The sequence below is a fragment of the Pistacia vera genome, unplaced genomic scaffold (assembly GCF_008641045.1).
Source record: "Pistacia vera cultivar Batoury unplaced genomic scaffold, PisVer_v2 Contig804, whole genome shotgun sequence".
Classification (NCBI taxonomy): domain Eukaryota; kingdom Viridiplantae; phylum Streptophyta; class Magnoliopsida; order Sapindales; family Anacardiaceae; genus Pistacia; species Pistacia vera.
This window is the reverse complement of record NW_022196673.1, coordinates 24,764-45,147: the sequence shown is the minus strand read 5'-3', so window position 1 is coordinate 45,147 and position 20,384 is coordinate 24,764. Positions and strand designations below refer to the sequence as shown.

The 20,384-nt window shown below is 38.7% G+C and overlaps 1 protein-coding gene and 1 non-coding gene across 2 annotated transcripts; one reads left to right on the top strand and one right to left on the bottom strand.

Annotated features, from left to right (window-relative positions):
* Positions 1 to 6,389: 6,389 nt before the first annotated feature.
* LOC116117341 (iridoid synthase CYC2-like) lies at positions 6,390 to 8,213 on the top strand. The gene is made up of 2 exons (XM_031403387.1): positions 6,390 to 7,185; positions 7,709 to 8,213. The coding sequence occupies exons 1-2, from the start codon at positions 6,513 to 6,515 to the stop codon at positions 8,173 to 8,175; spliced, it is 1,140 nt and encodes a 379-aa protein (XP_031259247.1). The 5' UTR covers positions 6,390 to 6,512; the 3' UTR covers positions 8,176 to 8,213.
* An 11,318-nt stretch (positions 8,214 to 19,531) lies between these two features.
* LOC116117355 lies at positions 19,532 to 19,637 on the bottom strand. The gene has a single exon (XR_004125938.1). It is a non-coding gene; the product is annotated as a small nucleolar RNA R71 (small nucleolar RNA).
* Positions 19,638 to 20,384: the final 747 nt, after the last annotated feature.

The window sequence follows — 20,384 nt, the reverse complement described above, 5'->3', positions numbered from 1 at the left end:
TCACAATGTTACCATTGTCTACCAGCATCTTGTGGACTTCGCACTGACCTATTTTAGGCGCAATAACGAGTGCATCCTTATGGAAGTGAAGCAGTCGCTCCGCGTCTTTCTCTAAGAAGGTAATCTCTTCTTCTCTGCACACCTTAACAGGTCGCGGCGCTGTGCTCATCACACTTACACGGTCATGACGAGCTTCCCGAGCGTGCCTTTCCCAAGGATCTCGAGGATTCCCCATGAGATGCGGTCTGCCAAATATGATCCCAACAAGATGGAGACCTTTGCGACCACGATGTTTTTTTCCTTATCCCTTTGATAATTTTTTTCCTCATCCCCTTGATCCTTCTCCCGAATGGGAGTTAGACCATCAACATACTCCTTGAAGTACCATTTTTTAATGAGGTCTTCAATTGCCTGCTTGAGAGCCTGACACTCATTAGTATGATGCCCATTATCCCGATGATAACAACAATATTTCTTACTGTTTCATGTCGCAGGGGGATTATTCATGGGCTTTGACTCTTCGAGCAGACTAGCTTCTTCTGATTTGTTCAAAATAGCTAATACTGATGCATTCAATGGAGTATACTGATTCTTGTTATGATCGCGACAAGGAACCTGGACATAAGATATCTTGGGCTCAAACTGCTATTTCCTTCCTTTTCGCTAATCGTCATTGGCCCATCTGCTATTAGCTCTCTTACTATTCTCCCCTCGGACTTCCTCCCCTTGGTTAGGGACACTAGTTGAATGTGGTGATTTAGAGCAGCCACATAATTCTCGATTCGGAGGTATTTCTCAATAAGATTGTAGAAGTAGGTGAGGGAAATGTCATCCTCAGATTGTAGCTTTTTCCACAAGTCAGTTTGCGGACAAACCCCTGCAATAATGAGAGCTTAAACTGACTCATTGGATGTATTAGCCACCTTGTGCAGCTCCTTGTGGAACCTGTCAATATAGGACTAGAGGGACTCATTTCTCTCCTATCGTATGTTGCTTAGATAGCTTAACGGCATTAAGAACTTCCTATAGCTTAGAAGTGTCTCAAGAATAATGAATTCATCTGTTGCCAAGAGTTGATAGATCCTGGCGGGAGTGATCTAAACCAGCACTCGGCATGGGCAGTCAGAGTCACTGCCAGACAACGACATTTAGCCAAGATGGAAACTTGGTGAATTTCCATGAGGTCGTTAAACTCATAGAGGTGATCCTGAAGATTAGAATTCTCATCGAATGCTCGTACATTGAGCCTTCTAAATCTTGATGGGAGAGGAGTAACTAACACTGCTAGAAAAAGGGGATGCTTCAACAGCTCGCCCGCGCTCATTCTGCTAAGCTCTAAGCTGATCTAAAGTTCGCTGTAACTCCTCAATATGAGGAAGCAGAGCTATCTGGGGATCACTTTCTGCAACTTGGGTTTGACCCTCACGATTGCGATTGAGGAAAGACCGCAGGTCGGACTCTTCTTCACCTCAGTTAGAGCCTTTGGCATGCCTTGACACACGTTGGCTGGAGCCATGTGTATGCATTGAATGGCCAGGGGAGCTATCCTGACCTCCATGGTGGTCAGAACCAACCCGTGTATGGTGGGCATTTCCCTCGTGGTGATGGTCAAGACCATCGCACCGGCGATGAAGGGAATCTCCCTACCATGCACTCTTTTAGGGGTGCCCATGCGATGTGGCGTGGGACGACTCATGATGTGATATATCGCCAAGTCGTAAAGCTATAGGTATTTTACCTGCTTCACGATCGGCATTTGCTGGTCCCTTGGAGCTCTTTAGTCCATTATCAGCCGCCTATTTTCCCTTGTCTTTACATGCTGTAGTGCGTGCGAAATGAGTTTTTGCCTGTTCTGTGCTTTAGCGCGGCCTACAGGCGTCTTTGGCAATAATACCGCCTTATCGGAATCGGGCGGTATGACCTGATCCAAATAGTCTGGCCTTCTGCTAATCATTTCAAGAGTATTGCTGAACCTCTCCAAGTAACTCCTCACAACTAGATCGAGTTGTGAGATCGAGGGAAAATCTGCTGCGGTATTCTGCGGAATGTGAGGTACTTCGGAAGAAGTATTGTCCTATATTTGGGGGATCTCCTCGGGGTTGGGGCTAGTTCACTCGGTTTCAAAACTATGAGCCATTTGTCAGCAAGCAGAGCTAATTGATCAAAGATTCTTGATGAAGAGTGGATACCAAATCACGCATTTCTTCTAGTATCAAATTGTTGATGCTGGATTTTGACACCAACAATTCACACGTGTAAAGTGCTAAGCTGGCTTAGAAATTACACGTGAATGAAAAATGCAATGAAGTACATGGAAGATGATTTTTAAAGTAGTTCGGATGCTTAAAGCGAATCCCACGTCCAGTGTTCTTTTATATATATGAGGTTACAAGAGGTCATGTATAGCGAACAGCGAGCAGAGTTACAAATGACTGATTATTTAGAGGGAATATCAAGTTAGTCTCTTTCTTACATGTTATTTGTGGTCTGAGAATAAAAGGTTACACTTAGATTGCTTGTTTTTTATCAGAATCCCAAAATGAGAGAGGGAGCCATCTATTTATAGTAAAAGGTTTCAGGGTAATGATTACAAGTCTGCAAGTGGGCAGGTGTAGTATAATTCCTACCGCACTTCCCATTGGCTGATTACATAGGAGATATCCTCAAATCACACAGGGCTTGGACAGGTGGATAACTCCCATCCACTCGTAGATAAAGCCTAAGTCTGCTAAGTTGATAACAACTATACTATTTCTGTCTTTGGACGAGGTGGCAGCTCTTGGATGATATAAAGTCTTCCTAAACTCTGATTGGCGTTGGCTGACATAAGCTCGCGTCAGCCCTAATTTTTTAGGCATAACATATCTATACTATAAATAAATAATAATTCTCTATGATTTAAATGTTTGGATTTTAACTTATTTTAATGAGACAATAAATATAAGATTTTGAATAACATTAAGCTGTAATTCCTAATTTTTCATTATAATTAAGCGATGTCTTATTTTGTATGGTATTATTTATTAAATGTATTCTAGATTCATGAATATATTTTACACACTTAACCTCTGTATATAATTGTAATTATATATTTGGATATAATATGCTTACGATTATTATAATATTTATAAAAATTGTAAAAAAAAAAAAAGTTATTCTTCTTGAAAACTATTCAAAATTTAGAACTTAGTAGAACGTGCTAACACGGTACCATCATATTATATAGGATTTAAAGATGGTACAAAATTATCAGGTCGTAATGTGAATGACTCTATAAAGATGGTATAAAATTAGCTGGTTGTAATGTGATTATGTGCATGAAACGTGCTAACACGGTACCATCATAGAATATATAGACTTTAGAGATCATACAAGTTATCATATCGTAGTGTGAATGACAAGATAAGTATCATTGTAGTATTCTATGTTTTCTCTTAATTTTTTATGAATGTTTATAACAACAGTCTACATAGACTTTCAAAGATAAAAGTTGAACGCTCGTTCTACTCAGAAGACTTTCTTTTTAATAACACTTTAATATCATAATATAATAGTACTTCTCTATAGTGATATTATATATAGAGGAATAATCTCTATATAGTCATAAAAAATTTTAATCCTAACTTGAACCAATTATAAATANCCAGGGGTGACCAATCAACCGGGAGATCAAAGAGTGACGAAGTTGGAGGATATGTTAGGTAAATTCATGCAAGAGACTACAGGGTTCATGAATGAGACGAGGAAAAACTTTAGAAACCAAGGGGCGTCCATTCGGAATCTTGAGGTACAGATGGGCCAATTGGCCGAGAAGCTGAATGATAGACCACAGGGTTCTCTACCGAGCAATACAGTAACCAACCCCCGTGAGCAAGTAAATGCAATCTCGTTGAGAAGTGGGAGAGTTTTACAAGAGGTGAGGGACTCAAGGACAGAAGAAACTTCATCAAAGAAAAATGAAGATTCTGATGATGAAATTGATGAAGGAATTGAAGCTGAAAAGAAACCACCCAGCCTGAAGAAAGATGAGCAGAAGCAGGAACAAAAGAAAGAGAAATTGCCATTCCCCGAAATTCCACCAGAGTTGGCACATCACACTCCACCTATACCATTTCCTCAAAGACTCAAAAAAGAGAATCAGGATAAGCAGTTTATTAAATTTCTTGATGTGTTTAAAAAACTGCATATTAACATTCCTTTTGCAGATGCATTACAATAGATGCCGAGCTACGCGAAGTTCCTGAAAGAAATTTTATCGAATAAGAGGAAGCTGGAAGAAGAGGAAACGGTGATGCTTACAGAAGAGTGCAGTGCTATTCTCCAGAAGAAGCTGCCCCCGAAACTTAAAGATCCAGAGAGTTTTACTATTCCTTGCACTATAGGAGATTTAACTTTTGATCGAGTTCTATGTGACCTAGGTGCTAGCATTAACCTTATGCCTTTTTCTGTGTTCAGGAAATTAGGAATTGGTAAAGTTAAGCCGACATCCACATGCTTGCAACTTGCAGATCAGTCAATAAAGCTTCCAAGAGGTATAGTGGAGGATGTGTTGATTAAGGTGGACAAGTTTATTTTTCCTGCGGATTTCTTTGTGTTGGATATGGAAGAAGACAAAGAAATTCCTCTTATCTTGGGACGACCATTCCTAGCCANAGTATATTATAAAAAATATATGTTATGTTATATTAAGAGGGCGTTTGGATCATATAATATTTTATTATAGAGGTATATTATATTAACAGAAAGAAAGATTACCTTGAAGATTACTGTGAATGTTTGGAAAATGTGTTTAGCTGGTTCGAATAAATTGGTGGGTATATTACATAAATTACTAAATTGCCCTCCTTTTTAAATATTAATATAATAGTATTTTTTATTATCATTTCTTTTAATCCTCGACATTTGAAATTTTGTTAAAAAACTCCAGCCATATAAAACTTTAATTTATAACAAAATCACCCCCACCCACCCCAAGCCACTGCTGACAGCCAGTCACCACCACTGACAGTCGACGAAATGGTGCACGACTAGCCGTATATGGCCGGTTATGCTCGGACAAAGCCGAAAATGGCCATGGATCACAAAGATGTGGTCGAAAAACTGCTAGATCTATGGCCATTTCACGGCCAGATCTGTGGCTGTTTGATGACCACATCTTTGGCCGTGAAACGACCATAGAAACGCCAGATCTGGCCGTTTCTGGAGATCCATGGCCGAAAAAGGCCTTATTGGCTCATGACCGGCCAGATCCTACTGGTTGTGCACCATTACGACGACTGACACCTGCGGCTGGCGGTGGTGAGTCACGACTGGTGGTGGTCTTGGGTGGTTAGGGGTATTTTCTTACCTTTTAAACTTTTTTGTGGCTAGGGTGTTTTAGCTAATTTCTCAAATGTAGAGGGGTTGGGTAATTGTTATTTGGCATACATTTGAGGGCATGATTGAAATGGTTTTTAATTAAGGGTAAAATGGATAGAAAAATCATATTACCCTAGTAATGTTTTAATAACACCGCCTGACAAGGTAATAAGATTACCTCCCATATTACCAACAGTAAACATTATTTGCAATAAAAAGATTACTGTAATATGTTATTACTTACAAACCAAACACTAGAATCTTGTAAAATAAACAAAGATTACCTCCGTTATCTTATATACCCTCGATCCAAACGGTCCCTAAAGGTTAGGATGAAATAACATATTTATCTAAAATTGTTTGAGACAATGATTTATGCTTTAGAGTTGTCACTACATCTTTTATCTTGCGGATACATAATAAGTCGTTAGTATGGATACCTTCTTGTTGAAGCCAAAATATTTCTCACTTCTCAAGTATTTTTAGAGTTTCTTGACACAAAACTTTTGGTATTTCTGTACTATTATCCTTAGGATTATCTTATTCATATTCTTCTCTAATTTCAGCAATGATTTTTTCTTCAGTTAAAGCATATACGACTTGTTGCTAATTTGGATGATTAAGAAAGATGTTAAAATTTATTTAATTAGTATAATAAAGTTGTTAAATCTGATTACTCAATTCATTTGTATTACTAAAACATGAATTATAAAATAATAAATCAATATAAGAATTTTTGTAACTACACCTCTTTAAGTTATAACCTAATTATAGTAATAAATTTATTTAACCTAGTATTATGATTATAGAGAGGTTCTAATTAATAGCTAAAAGAATATTAAACATGAAAGTCTAACCTTGGAATGTATCACTAAAGGGAGCGGGGCTCATTGCACCCACTAAGCTTGAAAACTTTCGCCTATACCTTCCTAGTTTTTACAATATGATTTGACACTCAAATTTAACATAGGGGAGAAATTCTGTTATTTATGAAAGATAAGAGAGCGGGATATTTGTCTTTTTCACCTGGAATCTTTCTTCCTTATTCACATAGAATATTTCTTCCTTATCCTTTAGATGCTTTTCCTGCCGGCCTAATAAACATTTTACTTCTAGACTTCTCCTTCCATCTTGAGAAATCCTCTCTGTGACTCATGGAACAAAATCAGAATCCCACAACTTCAGATCCATCAGTCGTCCTAATCGTCGGCGTCACTGGAATGGCCGGCTTACCCTTAGCGGAATCCCTACACAACCACCACCACAATTGGAAAATCCACGGTGCCGCCCGCCGTCCTTCGCCAAGTTGGTTCCCCTATTCTCTCCTCCACAGTTTCATCACCTTCGATGCCTTAAGCTCTACGGACACTCTCACGAAACTCTCTCCAATCTCCGGCGAAATCACCCACGTTTTTTGGGTCGCCTTCCAGCTTCAAGAGACCGAAGAAACAAACATCTCAAGAAACTCGACAATGCTCAGAAACGTACTCGACGCTCTCACAACAGCCTCTCCTTCTCGCCTGCGTCACGTGACTTTGCAAACAGGGACGAAACACTACATGGGTCCGATATTTGACCCGTCGTTGGCCGGGAAACTCGTGCGCCATGAGCCGCCGTTTGTGGAGGACTCGCCGCGGCTTCCATATCCGAACTTTTACTATGCTTTGGAAGACCTTGTGGCTTCGTATTCACCGGCGTTTACGTTCTCGGTGCATCGTTCTTCTATCATTGTTGGAGCTTCTTCAAGAAGTTTGCATAATTCTCTTCTCACTTTGGCGGTTTATGCCGCCATTTGTAAGCACCAGAGCTTGCCGTTCAGATATCTAGGTAAGAAATGTTAAAATTACTTAATTGGAGGTTAATTTTTAAACATAAGAAAAATTATATATATATGTAAGTGAAAATTGGTTATTATAAATCTAAAAAACTACCATATGTTTGACGCATTATCCACACTTGGTGTATTATATGTACATACGTGTTCGGTAACACTACACTTATAACATATTCTCACAAACTTTCCCTCACAGCTCGTGATGGATCAATTTGTAATGAGACGAGACTACACTTACAACATATTTTCACAAACTTTCTCTCACAGCTCGTGATTGATCAGTTTGTAATGAGTCTCGTCTGTTTATTATAAGTCTTGTTTATCTATTTACGAGTTGATAAATTGTAAATTGTCATATTAAGATTATGAGAGAAAGTTTATAAGATTAGACTATAAGATTAGACTGGAAACCATACTTACTGAAAAATGTAAAGTCAATTATCATTTCTAGAGTTTCTTTTTGTCAAACATGTATTATTATTGCTAGGATAAATTAATCTAATTTCTGATACAAAGGTACTCGATACACGTGGGAACATTTCTGCGATATGTCTGACGCACGTGTACTAGCCCAACAACACATATGGGCAGCTATAGAGTGTGATAAGGCAAAGAATCAAGTGTTTAATTGCACACATGGAAATGTTTTTACATGGAAGAGCTTATGGAAAGTGTTATGTCAAGTGTTTGAAGTTGAATTTGTGGAGTTTGATGATGAGATTGCAAAAGGATTTGATGCGGTGGAGATGATGAAGGAGAAAGGACAAGTTTGGGATGAAATTGTGAGGAAACATGGGCTTTTGAAGACCAAATTGGAGGAGATAACTTGCTTTGATGCTTTAAAAATTGTGTTGAGTTTTGATTTTCAACATGTTTGTAGCATGAATAAGAGTAGAGAATTTGGGTTTCATGGCTTTGTTGATACATTCAAGAGCATTAGAATGTGGGTGGGGAGATTGAGAGACATGAAAATTATACCGTGAAAGAAGATAAAATTATTTTGGTGCTATTAATACGAAAGTTGTTGTATGTAATATTTTTATATAACAAATTATTAATTTTTTTTTATGATTGGGTGACCGAGAGTATTTAAGTTAGCTTATGCACACCTCAACTAATTCTCTGAGACCTCGAAACTACCGACTAGATAAGAGCTCTAGTGGTCACCCCTATTAGGGGTCGTGAGGACTCGAACTTAGAAAATCATGTTAAATCATCATTTTATTCTTTTACCATTAAGAAGACTCGAACTTGAGAGGTCATATTAGATCTTCTTTTGCCCTTTTATCATAAGGCCAACCAGTAGTGGTTCAAATTATTAATGTTACCATTTAAAACTTTGAAACGAAATAACTTCCTCACTTCTAAGAATTTAAATCGAAAATATTTCAAAAGAAGAAAAATGTAAGAAAATTATGTTTAGCCTCCACCTAATTTACTAGTATCCCTCGCTACTAGATGTACATATTTTATATTTAAAAAAGTCTATTTACATTACACCCCCATTAAATCTCGAAAATAGCTCTCTAAGCTTAATTAGGTTTTTTATTTACACTCTAATTTCTCCAATTTTAAATTTTAAACCTTTTTTTTTTCTTTTCATATTCTCTTACTGTTTGATCTTTTCCTCTATTTTTTGTAATATACTGTCATCAAACAAACAAATACTTGAAATAAAACAAAAGGCTTCAATAATTACGAGAATTTAGAGTTAAGGTTTATGTGAGAATTAAATGCTAAATATATATATAAGGTCAAACTTGTCAAAACATGAAAAGAACATGTAAAAGTAAGAAATATTGATATATTCAATTAAGCGTTAGTCAATTGATCTTATGTTGAATGTGATATTAACCCATTTTAATTTTGGAATAAAGATAGGTTGACAAACACTTTTCACAAACTTCTCTCATAAACGTTGACATGACAACTCGTAATTGGTCAGTTTGTATTTGGACAGATAGGACCTATTACAAGCTGACCAATCACAAACTGACATATCACATTTGTGAGAGAAAGTTAATGAGAAGGGTTTGCGTGTGTAGTATTACTATTTAGTCTTGCTTAAATTAACTTACAATTCAATTTCTAGATCCACCTATATGGGCTTGGGCTTGAAACCGGCCCGTACTAAAAAGCTTCTTCTTCTAGTTATGTTATTGTCATAGCAATTGGCAAGCTTTCTTTTTGTGCTTATCTTACACCTCAAAAAATTAAATTAATGAAATAGCAAACTGGCCCTTAATCATATTTTTCACCTAAATGCCCAAAAACCCCTCTCCTAACATCATTTTCAACAAGCATAGAAAATTAAAATGTTCTCCGGCAATATGGACGATGTCATAACAAGACAATTATATATAAGAGGTTAAANAAGAAATAACATTTAATGTCCTTGGATCAATGAAAGCTCCACCTGAACAAGAATCGTGTTTAAAAATCGATGTGGTAAATCAGTCAAGAGTTGAGCCCTGCCAACTGAATAATCTTAAGGTGGAAATTAAGAACTGCATTGTTGAACCGAATAAGTTTGGCAGTGAGGACCATGACGGAAGAGGTTGCACAAAAGTCCAAGACAAGCCACAGTCGAGTTTGAGTACACATAAGGAACAGATCTCTGGGATAGAAAAGGGTGAAGTTAAGCAAAGAAAATGGAAGGCGGCGGAGAGAAGAGTCGAACTACCAAAGTTATGACCAAGGGCTGGAAATGGGTAGTGAAACTTGCAACAAAGCCAATGTTTAAAAAAGATCATCAACAAATTAAGTTCCGGTACAATGGAAATTTCCGGGATGTGATGTATTTGGACAGTCCGGGTTGAGTGAGAATTGAGAGAGTCGAGCTTTCGACTATAAACAAGCGCTTCTTGGGAGGCAACCCAAGTGTTTTTAACTTTTTGGATTTTAATTTTTGTTGTTCGAATTTATCTTATTTCATTATGAGTTTGTCTAAAATTTGATGTTTTTATTGTTTTTGGGTGTTTCAGGTGAAGTCTTGAGCCAAAGGAAGGTATAAAAAATTTCCAGACTTCGCTAGGGCGAAGAAAGTTTCTTCGCCGCGGCGAAGGGACATGAAGAAAACCAGGTAAGCTCCTGGACATTTTCGCCTTGGCGAAGAAAGTGTCTTCGCCACGGCGAAGAAAGTGAAATTTTTTTGGAAAATTTGACTAAGGCATTTCGGCGCGGCCAAGAAATTTTCTTCGCCGAGGCGAAGTTAGCCTTGTACTCTAGGGAAGTTTTAGCCCCGGCGAAGAATTTTTCTTCGCCGCGGCGAAACCTGGGAATTTTTAGGGTTCATGAACGATGAACTTCGTCGGGGCGAAGATCCTTCTTCGCCGCGGCGAGACCTGGAAAAATTGATTAGGGTTTATGCATGATGAACTTCGCCGCAGCGACGAGCTTTTTTTATAAATATCAACTTTTCTTCTTCATTCTTCACGCCGCCTTGCATTTTGAGTTGAGAGAAAATTTTTCAACTTTCAATCTTTCACTTCTATTTTGCTTTTCCAACAAAAACTATCACTCTACAACATTCCTAAACACCAAAACAACCCGTATCAATAACAAATTTCACAAAAAATTTTGGATCGAAAATTTGGGCCTTTCTTATTTGGGTCGTTTCTGGTTCAATTGGTGGTGCAAACTCTTTAATATCAGTAAGATCTCGAAAACCCAAAGCTTTATTTCGGAAAATTTTAAGTCTATAATCATAGATCTAAGAATTGTGTTGAACTTTTGACTTGAGAATTTTGGGTTTGTTTGAATTGTGATTTTGATTAATGTTGAGAAGTTTGTGAACCAATTGATTGTTAGAAGTGTGGGTGTTGACTTTTTGGAGTGTTTGTGTTGAATTGAAAACTTGTAGTTTGGGGGTTGCATTGCAAATTTTTGGAAGTGTGGGTTGTTTTTGCAGGTTTGACGTGGCTGTGTCTTTGTAGGTCTAATTTCTTGGGGTTAATATTTTGGATTGAATTTCAGTGGATCAATGGCTCTGAAAATTAAGCATAAGAGCAAGGGGAAGAATGTTGACAATCAGTTTGTGAACGAGGCAGCCGTAAACGTTATGAAGAGGTGATCAAATGAAAGGATAAGGGTTTTATCCCTGAGCGTGGATTGACCGCACCACAATCTGTGGACTGGAGTAGAGGGAGACGCTGGGACATGTTCATGCGTGCTCCTGAAGTTATGGCTATAGAACCATTGGTGAGAGAGTTCTATGCCAACCTCCCGGAATCTCATGAAGATACTGTGTTTGTACGAGGGGAGGATGTGTAATTTACGGCAAGGGATATCAACAACTTCTATAACTTGCCCGAAATTTTCAATGATCAGTATGTGGAGTTCAAAAGATCAACCTTTGATGATGATATTATCCTGCCGGTCATTGCGAAACCTGGGGCAGCGTGGGAAGTGTCTAGGAAACAAAAGAAGACACTCAAAGGAACGCAGTTGACACCAATGGCTCGGCTTCAGTACTTTGTCTGTGCTAAATTAATGCCGGAGTCACACTACAGCACAGTGACTCATGAGAAGGCAATGCTGCTCTACTCTATTGCCACAGGAAAGAGTATGGATGTGGGAGACATCATTCTCAATAGTATCAAGCTAGCATCCAAAAAGGGGCGAGCGAGTTACTGTTTCCCGCATCTCATCACAGCTATGTGCTTAAACGCGGGAGTCAAGGTTCAAGATGATGAGCAGCGTATTCATCCGGCTCCAATTCTGGATGGAGACTATTTAATGTCAGGGTGTTGCGGTAATCACACATATAGTATGGATGCCTAGAGATAGATTCAAGAATAATGAAATCAATTTAGGATTCTGTGCTTAATGAATTCAAAATTATTAACCTTCAATTTGTTGGGTGCGGATGTTAAAGGATGAAAGGAAAAATAGCCCGAGAGGGTAGTTTACATTTGAGTGAATTCGATTTACAACCATTGTGCATGAATGTGACTATGAGTGAAATTAGGTTAACCCATAAAATCAACACTACAATCAAAACCTAAACCATGAAAGATAGTTCATAGCTAAATTAATACTACAAAAACGAAAAAAATAGAAACAAACAAGTTAAACATAATGAAACTGAGATGAAAGATAAGAATCGCCCCAAAAGATGAACTTCTAGTCAAAAGATAATCTTCACTTAAACATACGAAAAACTCCCAGATTGTACTCTAAGAAAAAATGTAAAAAAAAAAAAAACGGCTGACCTAAAAGCTCCAGCATCCCTCGGCAAAAGCACTAAGTTTCCTTTAACTAGTCCAAAAACCAGCCAAAACACGCACCACACGAAACTGTGCGTTTACAAAATGACTAAGTTGACTATCTCGCGGCGAAGAAGAATAACAGATAAGTTCGTCCCTGGCCACTTCGCCGCGGCGAAGACATTTTCTTCGCCGGGGCGAAGCTCTTCAAAAGTCTGAATTTACAGAACTGCAACTGGCTGCTTCTCGTTCGATTCTTCGATTCTCGGCTCTTTCCTTGGGAACAGCCTCATCGTGCTTGTCCATGCTCCGGAACTTCCTTCTTCTGAGATCTGCTAATTTCTGAGTCAAAACTATCCAATTTTTCTTTATTTGCCAAAAAGTCCATTGTAACCTGAAACACGAGAAGCAAAGAATTAAGCACCAATTCAGGTAAAAATGCACCTAAAAAGTACTGAAATCCGACAAAAAGATCAAATAAAAACTGTTAATTACGGATATCCACATACCCCCAAACTAAAGAGATGCTCGTCCCCGAGCATACGTACACAACTGACAGAAAACAAGACAACAAACACAAAATAAAAACAAGGAAAACACCAATAACACACAACTGGAAAACACAAAACCAAAGAAAAGACAAGGCCCATCGTGAACTTTGCTAGAAATTGCACATGACTCACAATTGTTGAAAAATAGTATCAGGAAATGTTACGACACTCCCAAGAAGTTATAAGCTACTCGGACTGCCTTCCAACTATACCTCAATCAGTTCACCAAAGTAGGTGTATCCCATCAATCCACATTGCCAACTTCAGTGGAAAAAATTACTTCCCAACCTTCATCAAACCGAACCCGCTTGTTTGAATGATTCGTGTTCATCTTGTTTTCGCTTAATAGATTTAATTCTTTGTACTTAAGTTCTGTTTGTGGCATTACAATTGCTCCACCAATCCAAGATTTCGATTGCTCAATGATAACTTAGAAAATCTAGTTGCTGTGCTAACAGTCTCGTGGGAACGATTTAGCTGACCCATCACTTATTACTGAGCGACTCAGTGCACCTTGTACTAGTTTTGACATGTTGTAAGAAGAAACACGCAGCAAGTTTTGGCGCTTTTCGGGGACGTTTTTAAGTTCATTGAGTTGCTTTAAGTAGCTAGATTGAAGTTTTTAATTTTGTTTAATTTTCATCGGCGTTGCCAATCTCACTTTCTCTTACTGTTGCGTTCAGTAGAAGGACGTCAACCAGTGGGTTCCTTTGACTCTGAGCTTGAGGAGGACTGTAAGAAGACTATAACAGAGAGAAGAAGAGAAAGAGATAATCATACTGCAGCACAGAGAGAAGAAGAGTTGTTGTTGAAATGGACTTGAACAAGAAAAAGGACAATGAGGGGAATTTTAGTTCACACATGAATGGAAGTGGGTCAAGTATTACAGACCTACAGTCCAAGCAAAACAACTTCGAGAGTCAACACCGGCATCATCAGATGACAGCCAGCAAGTGGTTTAGATTCAAAGGACTGTGATGTGAAGGAGGATCAGACTCAGCACATTGCAAATTTCCTGGAAATTGCAACACCTTCAAGTCAAATGGAAATGCGGATCGATGCTAATAGACTGTTATTCCCTTCTCATGGGAGATAAAGAAAGGGGTGGTAATGGCTACACACGGGAACATAAAAACTGGCGGAAATGATTAGACGAAAGAAATCTGACAGAGTTTCTTTCCGCAGCGAAGTCAGCGCAACTGAAAATGATTCACATATTCTTACAAGCTGATGCAGAGTTGTTGTAAGAGGCTTGGGAGCAATAAAGGTAATAAGAGGTAAGTGCCCACATCATGGTTTTGCCAGTTGGCTTCAAGTCCAACATCTATACTGGGTTGATGGGTAAGTCGAAACCATGGTGGATGCAGCTTCAGGAGGGGGGCCTTGCAGACTAACAGACACCAGAGGAAGCGTATGAGTTGTTTTGAGTTTGGGCAGCAACCATTATCAAAGACCAAAGAGAGAGTAAACAACGAGGAAATCTTGGGTTTCAGAAGTATTGATGCCTTCACTTCTCACAGCATCTCAGCCACTCACCGCACTCAAAAACAGTTGGGAACTATGCAGGGTAAATTCTCTACAAGCACCTCAACTAACCATGTGATTTGTGCAGGAAACCATGTGAGCAGCGAGTGTCACAGGGGGGTTGTGAAAAAACAATAATTTTGCACCGTCATCTTCATCAACGGAGCAAGTAAACTACTTGGCGAGGAAATCAAGACAAACGAACAAACCGTTCTCCAAACTACAACCCAGGGTGGAGAAATCATCCAAAATCTGGCTTGGGGTAATCAGAACAACAAGGAAAACAATGAACCAGAGACAAGTTCAAATAACCGCAGGGGGTGACCAATCAACCGGGAGATCAAAAGAGTGACGAAGTGGAGGATATGTTAGGTAAATTCATGCAAGAGACTACAGGGTTCATGAAGGAGAGAGGACAAACTTTAGAAACCAAGGGGCGTCCAGTTCGGAATCTTGAGGTTGCAGATGGGGCCAATTGGCGAGAGAAGCTGAATGATAGACCAGGGTTCTATACCGAGCAATACAGTAACCAAACCCGTGAGCAAGTAAATGCAATCTCGTGAGAAGTGGGAGAGTTTTACAAGAGGTGCGGGACTCAAGGACAGAAGAACTTCATCAAAAGAAAAATGAAGATTCTGATGATGAAATGAGGAAGGAATTGAAGTGAAAAGAAACACCCAGCCTGAAGAAAGAGTGCGCAGAAGCAGGAACAAAAGAAAGAGAAATTGCATTCCCCGAAATTCCACCAGGGGAGTTGGCACATCACACTCCACCTAACCATTCCTCAAAGACTCAAAAAAGAGAATCAGGACTAAGCACGTTTATTAATTCTTGATGGTGTTTAAAAACATGCATATTAACATTACTTTTGCAGAAGCATTACAAATAGAGGCCGAGGCTACGCGCAAGTTCTGAAAGAAATTTTATCGAATAAGAGTTTGGAAAGTGGAAGAAGATGGAAAAGGTGATGCTTACAGAAGTCAGTGCACAGTGCTATCTCCAGAAGAAGGCCCCCGCAACTAAAGATCCAGAGGAGTTTTACATTCTTGCACTATAGGAGATTTAACTTTGATCGAGTCGTATGTGAGACCAGGTGCTAAGCATTAACCTTAAGCTTTGTTCTGTGTTCAGGAAAATGAGGAATTGGTAAAGTTTAAGCGACATCCAATGCTTGCAACTTGCAGATCAGTCAAAAAGCTTCCAAGGGGTATGTGGAGGATGTGTTGATTAAGGTGGACAAGTTATTTTCACTGCGGATTCTTTGTGTGGATATGGAAGAAGACAAAAGAAATCCTCTTATCTTGGGACGACCATTCTAGCCACGGAAGAGTATTAATCGATGTTCAAGAAGGGAAGCTGATCCTGCGGAAGGAGCAAGAAGACAAAAGAAAATATATATATATATATGTGTGTGTCAAAACATGAAAAGAACATTTAAAAGTAAGAAATATTGATATATTCAATTAAGCATTAGTCGATATTTACCTATTTTAGTCTTAGAATAAAGATAGGCTGACAAACAATTTTCACAAATTTCTCTCACAAACGTTGACGTGGTAGCTCGTAATTGGTCAACTCGTATTTGAACAGGTGAGACCTATTACGAGTTGATTAATTACGAGTTAACATATCACGTTTATGAGAAAAAGTTAATGAGAATGGTTTGTGAGGTTAGTATTTGTACAGAATAAATTATTTTATTGTATAGTTGGTTGCATTAGTTAGATGCTGAGCTATAAAGCAGTTAGTTTGTTAGATTAGTCACGTTTTTAGTTAGCTACAGTTCCTTGTATATATACAGCAACTGTTACTTTACTCAATAATAGAATATAGAACTTTACCAAATACCTTTACTCTGTAAAGCTTGCGTTACTCATGGTATCAGAGCGATAGATCCTTCACGAAATCATTGATTTTCTGGTTTTGCTTCTAGTTGACATGGAACCTGGTATAAGGAGCTCGGATCTTCAAAGTGAAAAAACAATGGAACCTGATTCAATATGAACAAGAGAAAATATACGAAGCGGAGATCTTTTTTTTTTTGCAAAACTCTGATCATCTAGGTATGTGATAATCCGTAAATTATACAGTTTTTATTTGATCTTTTTGTCGGATTTCAGGTACTTTCTAGTGCATTTTTACCTGAATTGGTGCTTAATTCTTTACTTCTCGTGTTTCAGCTTAAAATGGACTTTTTGAGCAAATAAAGACAAAATTGGATAGTTTTGACTCAGAAATTAGCGGATCTCAGAAGATAGGAGAGTTCCGGAGCAGGACAAAGCACGATGAAGCTTGTTCCCAAGGAAGAGAGCCGAGAATCGAAGAATCGAACGAAGAAGCAAGCAGAGTGGCAGTTCTGTAAATTTCAGAACTTTTGAAGGAGCTTCGCCGCGGCGAAGTAGGCCAGGGACGAACTTATCTGTTTCATTCTTCGCCGCGGCGAAGTCAACTTATTCAGTTTTGTAAACGCACAGTTTCGTGTGTGCGTGTTTTTGGCTGGGTTTTTGGACTAAGTATAAAAGGAAACTTAGTGCTTTTGCCGAGGGGATCTTGAGTTTTTTAGGTTAGCCGTTTTTACACTTTTCTTAGAGTAAAGCTGGGAGTTTTTCGGATTGTTTAAGGGTGAAGATTCAGATTTTGACTAGAAGATTCATCTTTTGGGGAGATTTCTTATCTTTCATCTCAGTTTCATTATGTTTAACTTGTTTGTTTCTATTTTTCGTTTTTGTAGTATTAATTTAGCTATGAACTAATCTTTTATGGGTTAGGGCTTTGATTGTAGTTTGGATTTTAAATGGGTTAAGTATTTGATTGTGTTATTTCCATGTGAATAAGCTTTGGTTGTGTGTTACTCTGAATTTGAATGCTGTATGTGATGAACATGATGAGATTGAGAAATAATTCATGTTAGGCTTCTTGGGTAATCCCCATTATAGTATTGGTTGCTAGAGATAGATTCAAATTAATGAATTCAATTTAGGATTCTTGTGCTTAATGAATTCAAAATTATTCCTTCAATTTGTTGGGTGCGGAATGTTAATAAGGATGAATAGGAAAACATGCCCGAGAGGGTATGTTTTACATTTTAGTGAATTCGATTTACAACCATTGTGCATGATGTGAATATAGGAAATTTTAGGTTTAACCCTAAAAATCCAAACTACAATCAAACCCTAACCCTGAAAGATTAGTTCATAGCTAAATTATCTACAAAAACGAAATAGAAACAAACAAGTTAAACATAATGAAACTGAGATGAAGATAAGAAATCTCCCCAAAAGATGAATCTTCTTCAAAATCTGAATCTTCACCCTTAACATCCGAAAAACTCCCAGATTTACCAAAAATGTAAAAACGGCTGACCTAAAAGCTCCAGATCCCTCGGCAAAAGCACTAATTTCCTTTTATCTTAGTCCAAAAACCCAGCCAAACACGCACACACGAAACTGTGCGTTTACAAAACTGAATAGTTGACTATCTCGCGCGAAGAATGAAACAGATAAGTTCGTCCCTGGCCTACTTCCCGCGGCGAAGACATTTCTCGCCGGGGCGAAGCTCTTCAAAAGTTCTGAAATTTAGAACTGCCACTCTGCTTGCTTCTTCGTTCGATTCTCGATTCTCGCTCTTTTCCTGGGAACAAGCCTCATCGTGCTTTGCCTGCTCCGGAACTCTCCTATCTTCTGAGATCTGCTAATTTCTGAGTCAAAACTATCCATTTTTTCTTTATTTGCTCAAAAGTCCATTTTAACCTGAAACACAGAAGCAAAGAATTAAGCACCAATTCAGGTAAAATGCCTAAAAAGTACCTGAAATCCGACAAAAAGATCAATAAAAACTGTATAATTACGGATTATCAACTACCCCCAAACTAAAGAATGCTCGTCCCCGAGCTACAGTACACAACTAACAACAAGACAACAAACAAAAATAAAACATGAAAACACCACTAACAAAACTGAAAAACAAACCAACAAAACTCAACTCCATAGTGAATTGCTAGAAATTGCACATGACTCACAAATTGTTGAAAATTATTATCAGGAAATGTTCGACACTCCAAGAAGTTAAGCTACATCGACTGTCTTCCTCAATCAGTTCACCAAGTAGGTGATCCCCACTTCAATCACATTCCAACTTCCCGCTGGAAAAATTATCTTCCCCACCTTCATCAAAACCCGACCCGCTTTGTTTGAATGATATCTGTGTTTCATCTTGTTTTCTTAATTAAGATTTAATTCTTTGTTTAAGTTCATGTTGTTTTTCATTCATTTGCTCCCACCAATCCAAAGATTTCGATTGCTTCAACTTGATAACGTTAGGAAACTTAGTGCTTTGCTAACAGTCCTCGTGGGAACGATATGCTACCCATCACTTTATTACTTGAGCACTAGTGCACTTGCTAGTTTTGCATGTTGTAAGAAACACGCATCAAGTTTTTGGCGCCGTTGTCGGGGACTGTTTTTAATTAACATTGAGTTTTCTTTAAGTTCTAGATTGAAGTTTTAATTTTTGTTTTTTTTTCATTAGAGTTGCAATCTCACTTTTCTTTCACTTGTGTTCGTTCGAGCAGACGTCAACCAGTGGTTCCTGTTGACCTTGAGCTTGAGAGGACTGTAAGAAGACTTAACGAGAAGAAGAGAAAGAGATAATCCTACTGCATAACGGAAGAAGTTGTTGTTGAAATGGATGACAAGAAAACAGACACTGAGGGAATTTTCAGTTCACACAGTGAATGGAAGTGGGTCAAGTATACTAGACCTACAGTACAAGCAAACACTTCGAGATCAAACCGGCAATCATCCAGATGATCCAGCAGTCGGTTAGATTCAACGTGATTTGAAGGAGGATCCGAATCAGCACATTGCAAATTTCCTGGAAATTTGCAACACCTTCAAGTCAAATGGAATGTCGGATGATGCTATTAGACTGTGTTTATTCCCATTCTCAGTGGAGATAAAGCAAAGGGGTGGTTAATGGCATTACCACCGGGAACAATAACAACAGGATGATCTAGCACAGAAATTCCTGACCAGTTCTTTCCTCCAGCGAAGTCAGCGAAATTGAGAAATGATATCAATCATTTCTACAAGATGATGCCGAGTCGTTGTAGCAGGCTTGGGAGAGATACAAGGAATTAATGAGGAAGTGCCCACATCATGGTTTCCAGTTTGGCTTCAAGTCCAACATTCTATAATGGGTTGATGGGTAACGTGCAAACCATGGTGGATGCAGCTTCAGGAGGGGCCTTGCAGAATAAGACACCAGAGGAAGCGTATGAGTGTTTGAGTTTTTGGCAAGCAACATTATCAAAGACCAAATGAGAGAGCCAACAGGAAATCTTCGGGTCTTCATGAAGTTGATGCTTCACAGCCATCTAAGCCCACTCACCGCACTTCAAAAACAGTTGGGAACTATGCAGTAAATTCTATACAAGCACCTCAACTAACATGTGAATTTTGTGCAGGAAACCATTGAGCAGCGAGTGTCAAGTTGGAACATATTTGCACCGTCATCTTCATCAACGGAGCAAGTAAACTCTTGGCAGGAAAAAGACACCCGAACAACCCGTTCTCCAACACATACAACCCAGGTGGAGATCATCCAAATCTGGCTTGGGGATCAGAACCACAAGGTAACCAATGGAACCAGAGACAAGTTCCAAATACCCGCCAGGTGACCAATCAACCGGGAGATCAAAGAGTCGAAGTTGGGGATATGTTAGGTAAATTCATGCAAGAGACTACAGGGTTCATGAATGAGACGAGACAAACTTAGAAACCAAGGGCGTCCATTCGGAATTGAGGTGCATGGGCCAATTGGCCGACTGAATGATAGACCACAGGGTTCTCTACTCAGCAGCAATACAGTAACCACCCCCGTGGCAAGTAAATGCAACTCGTTGAGAAGTGG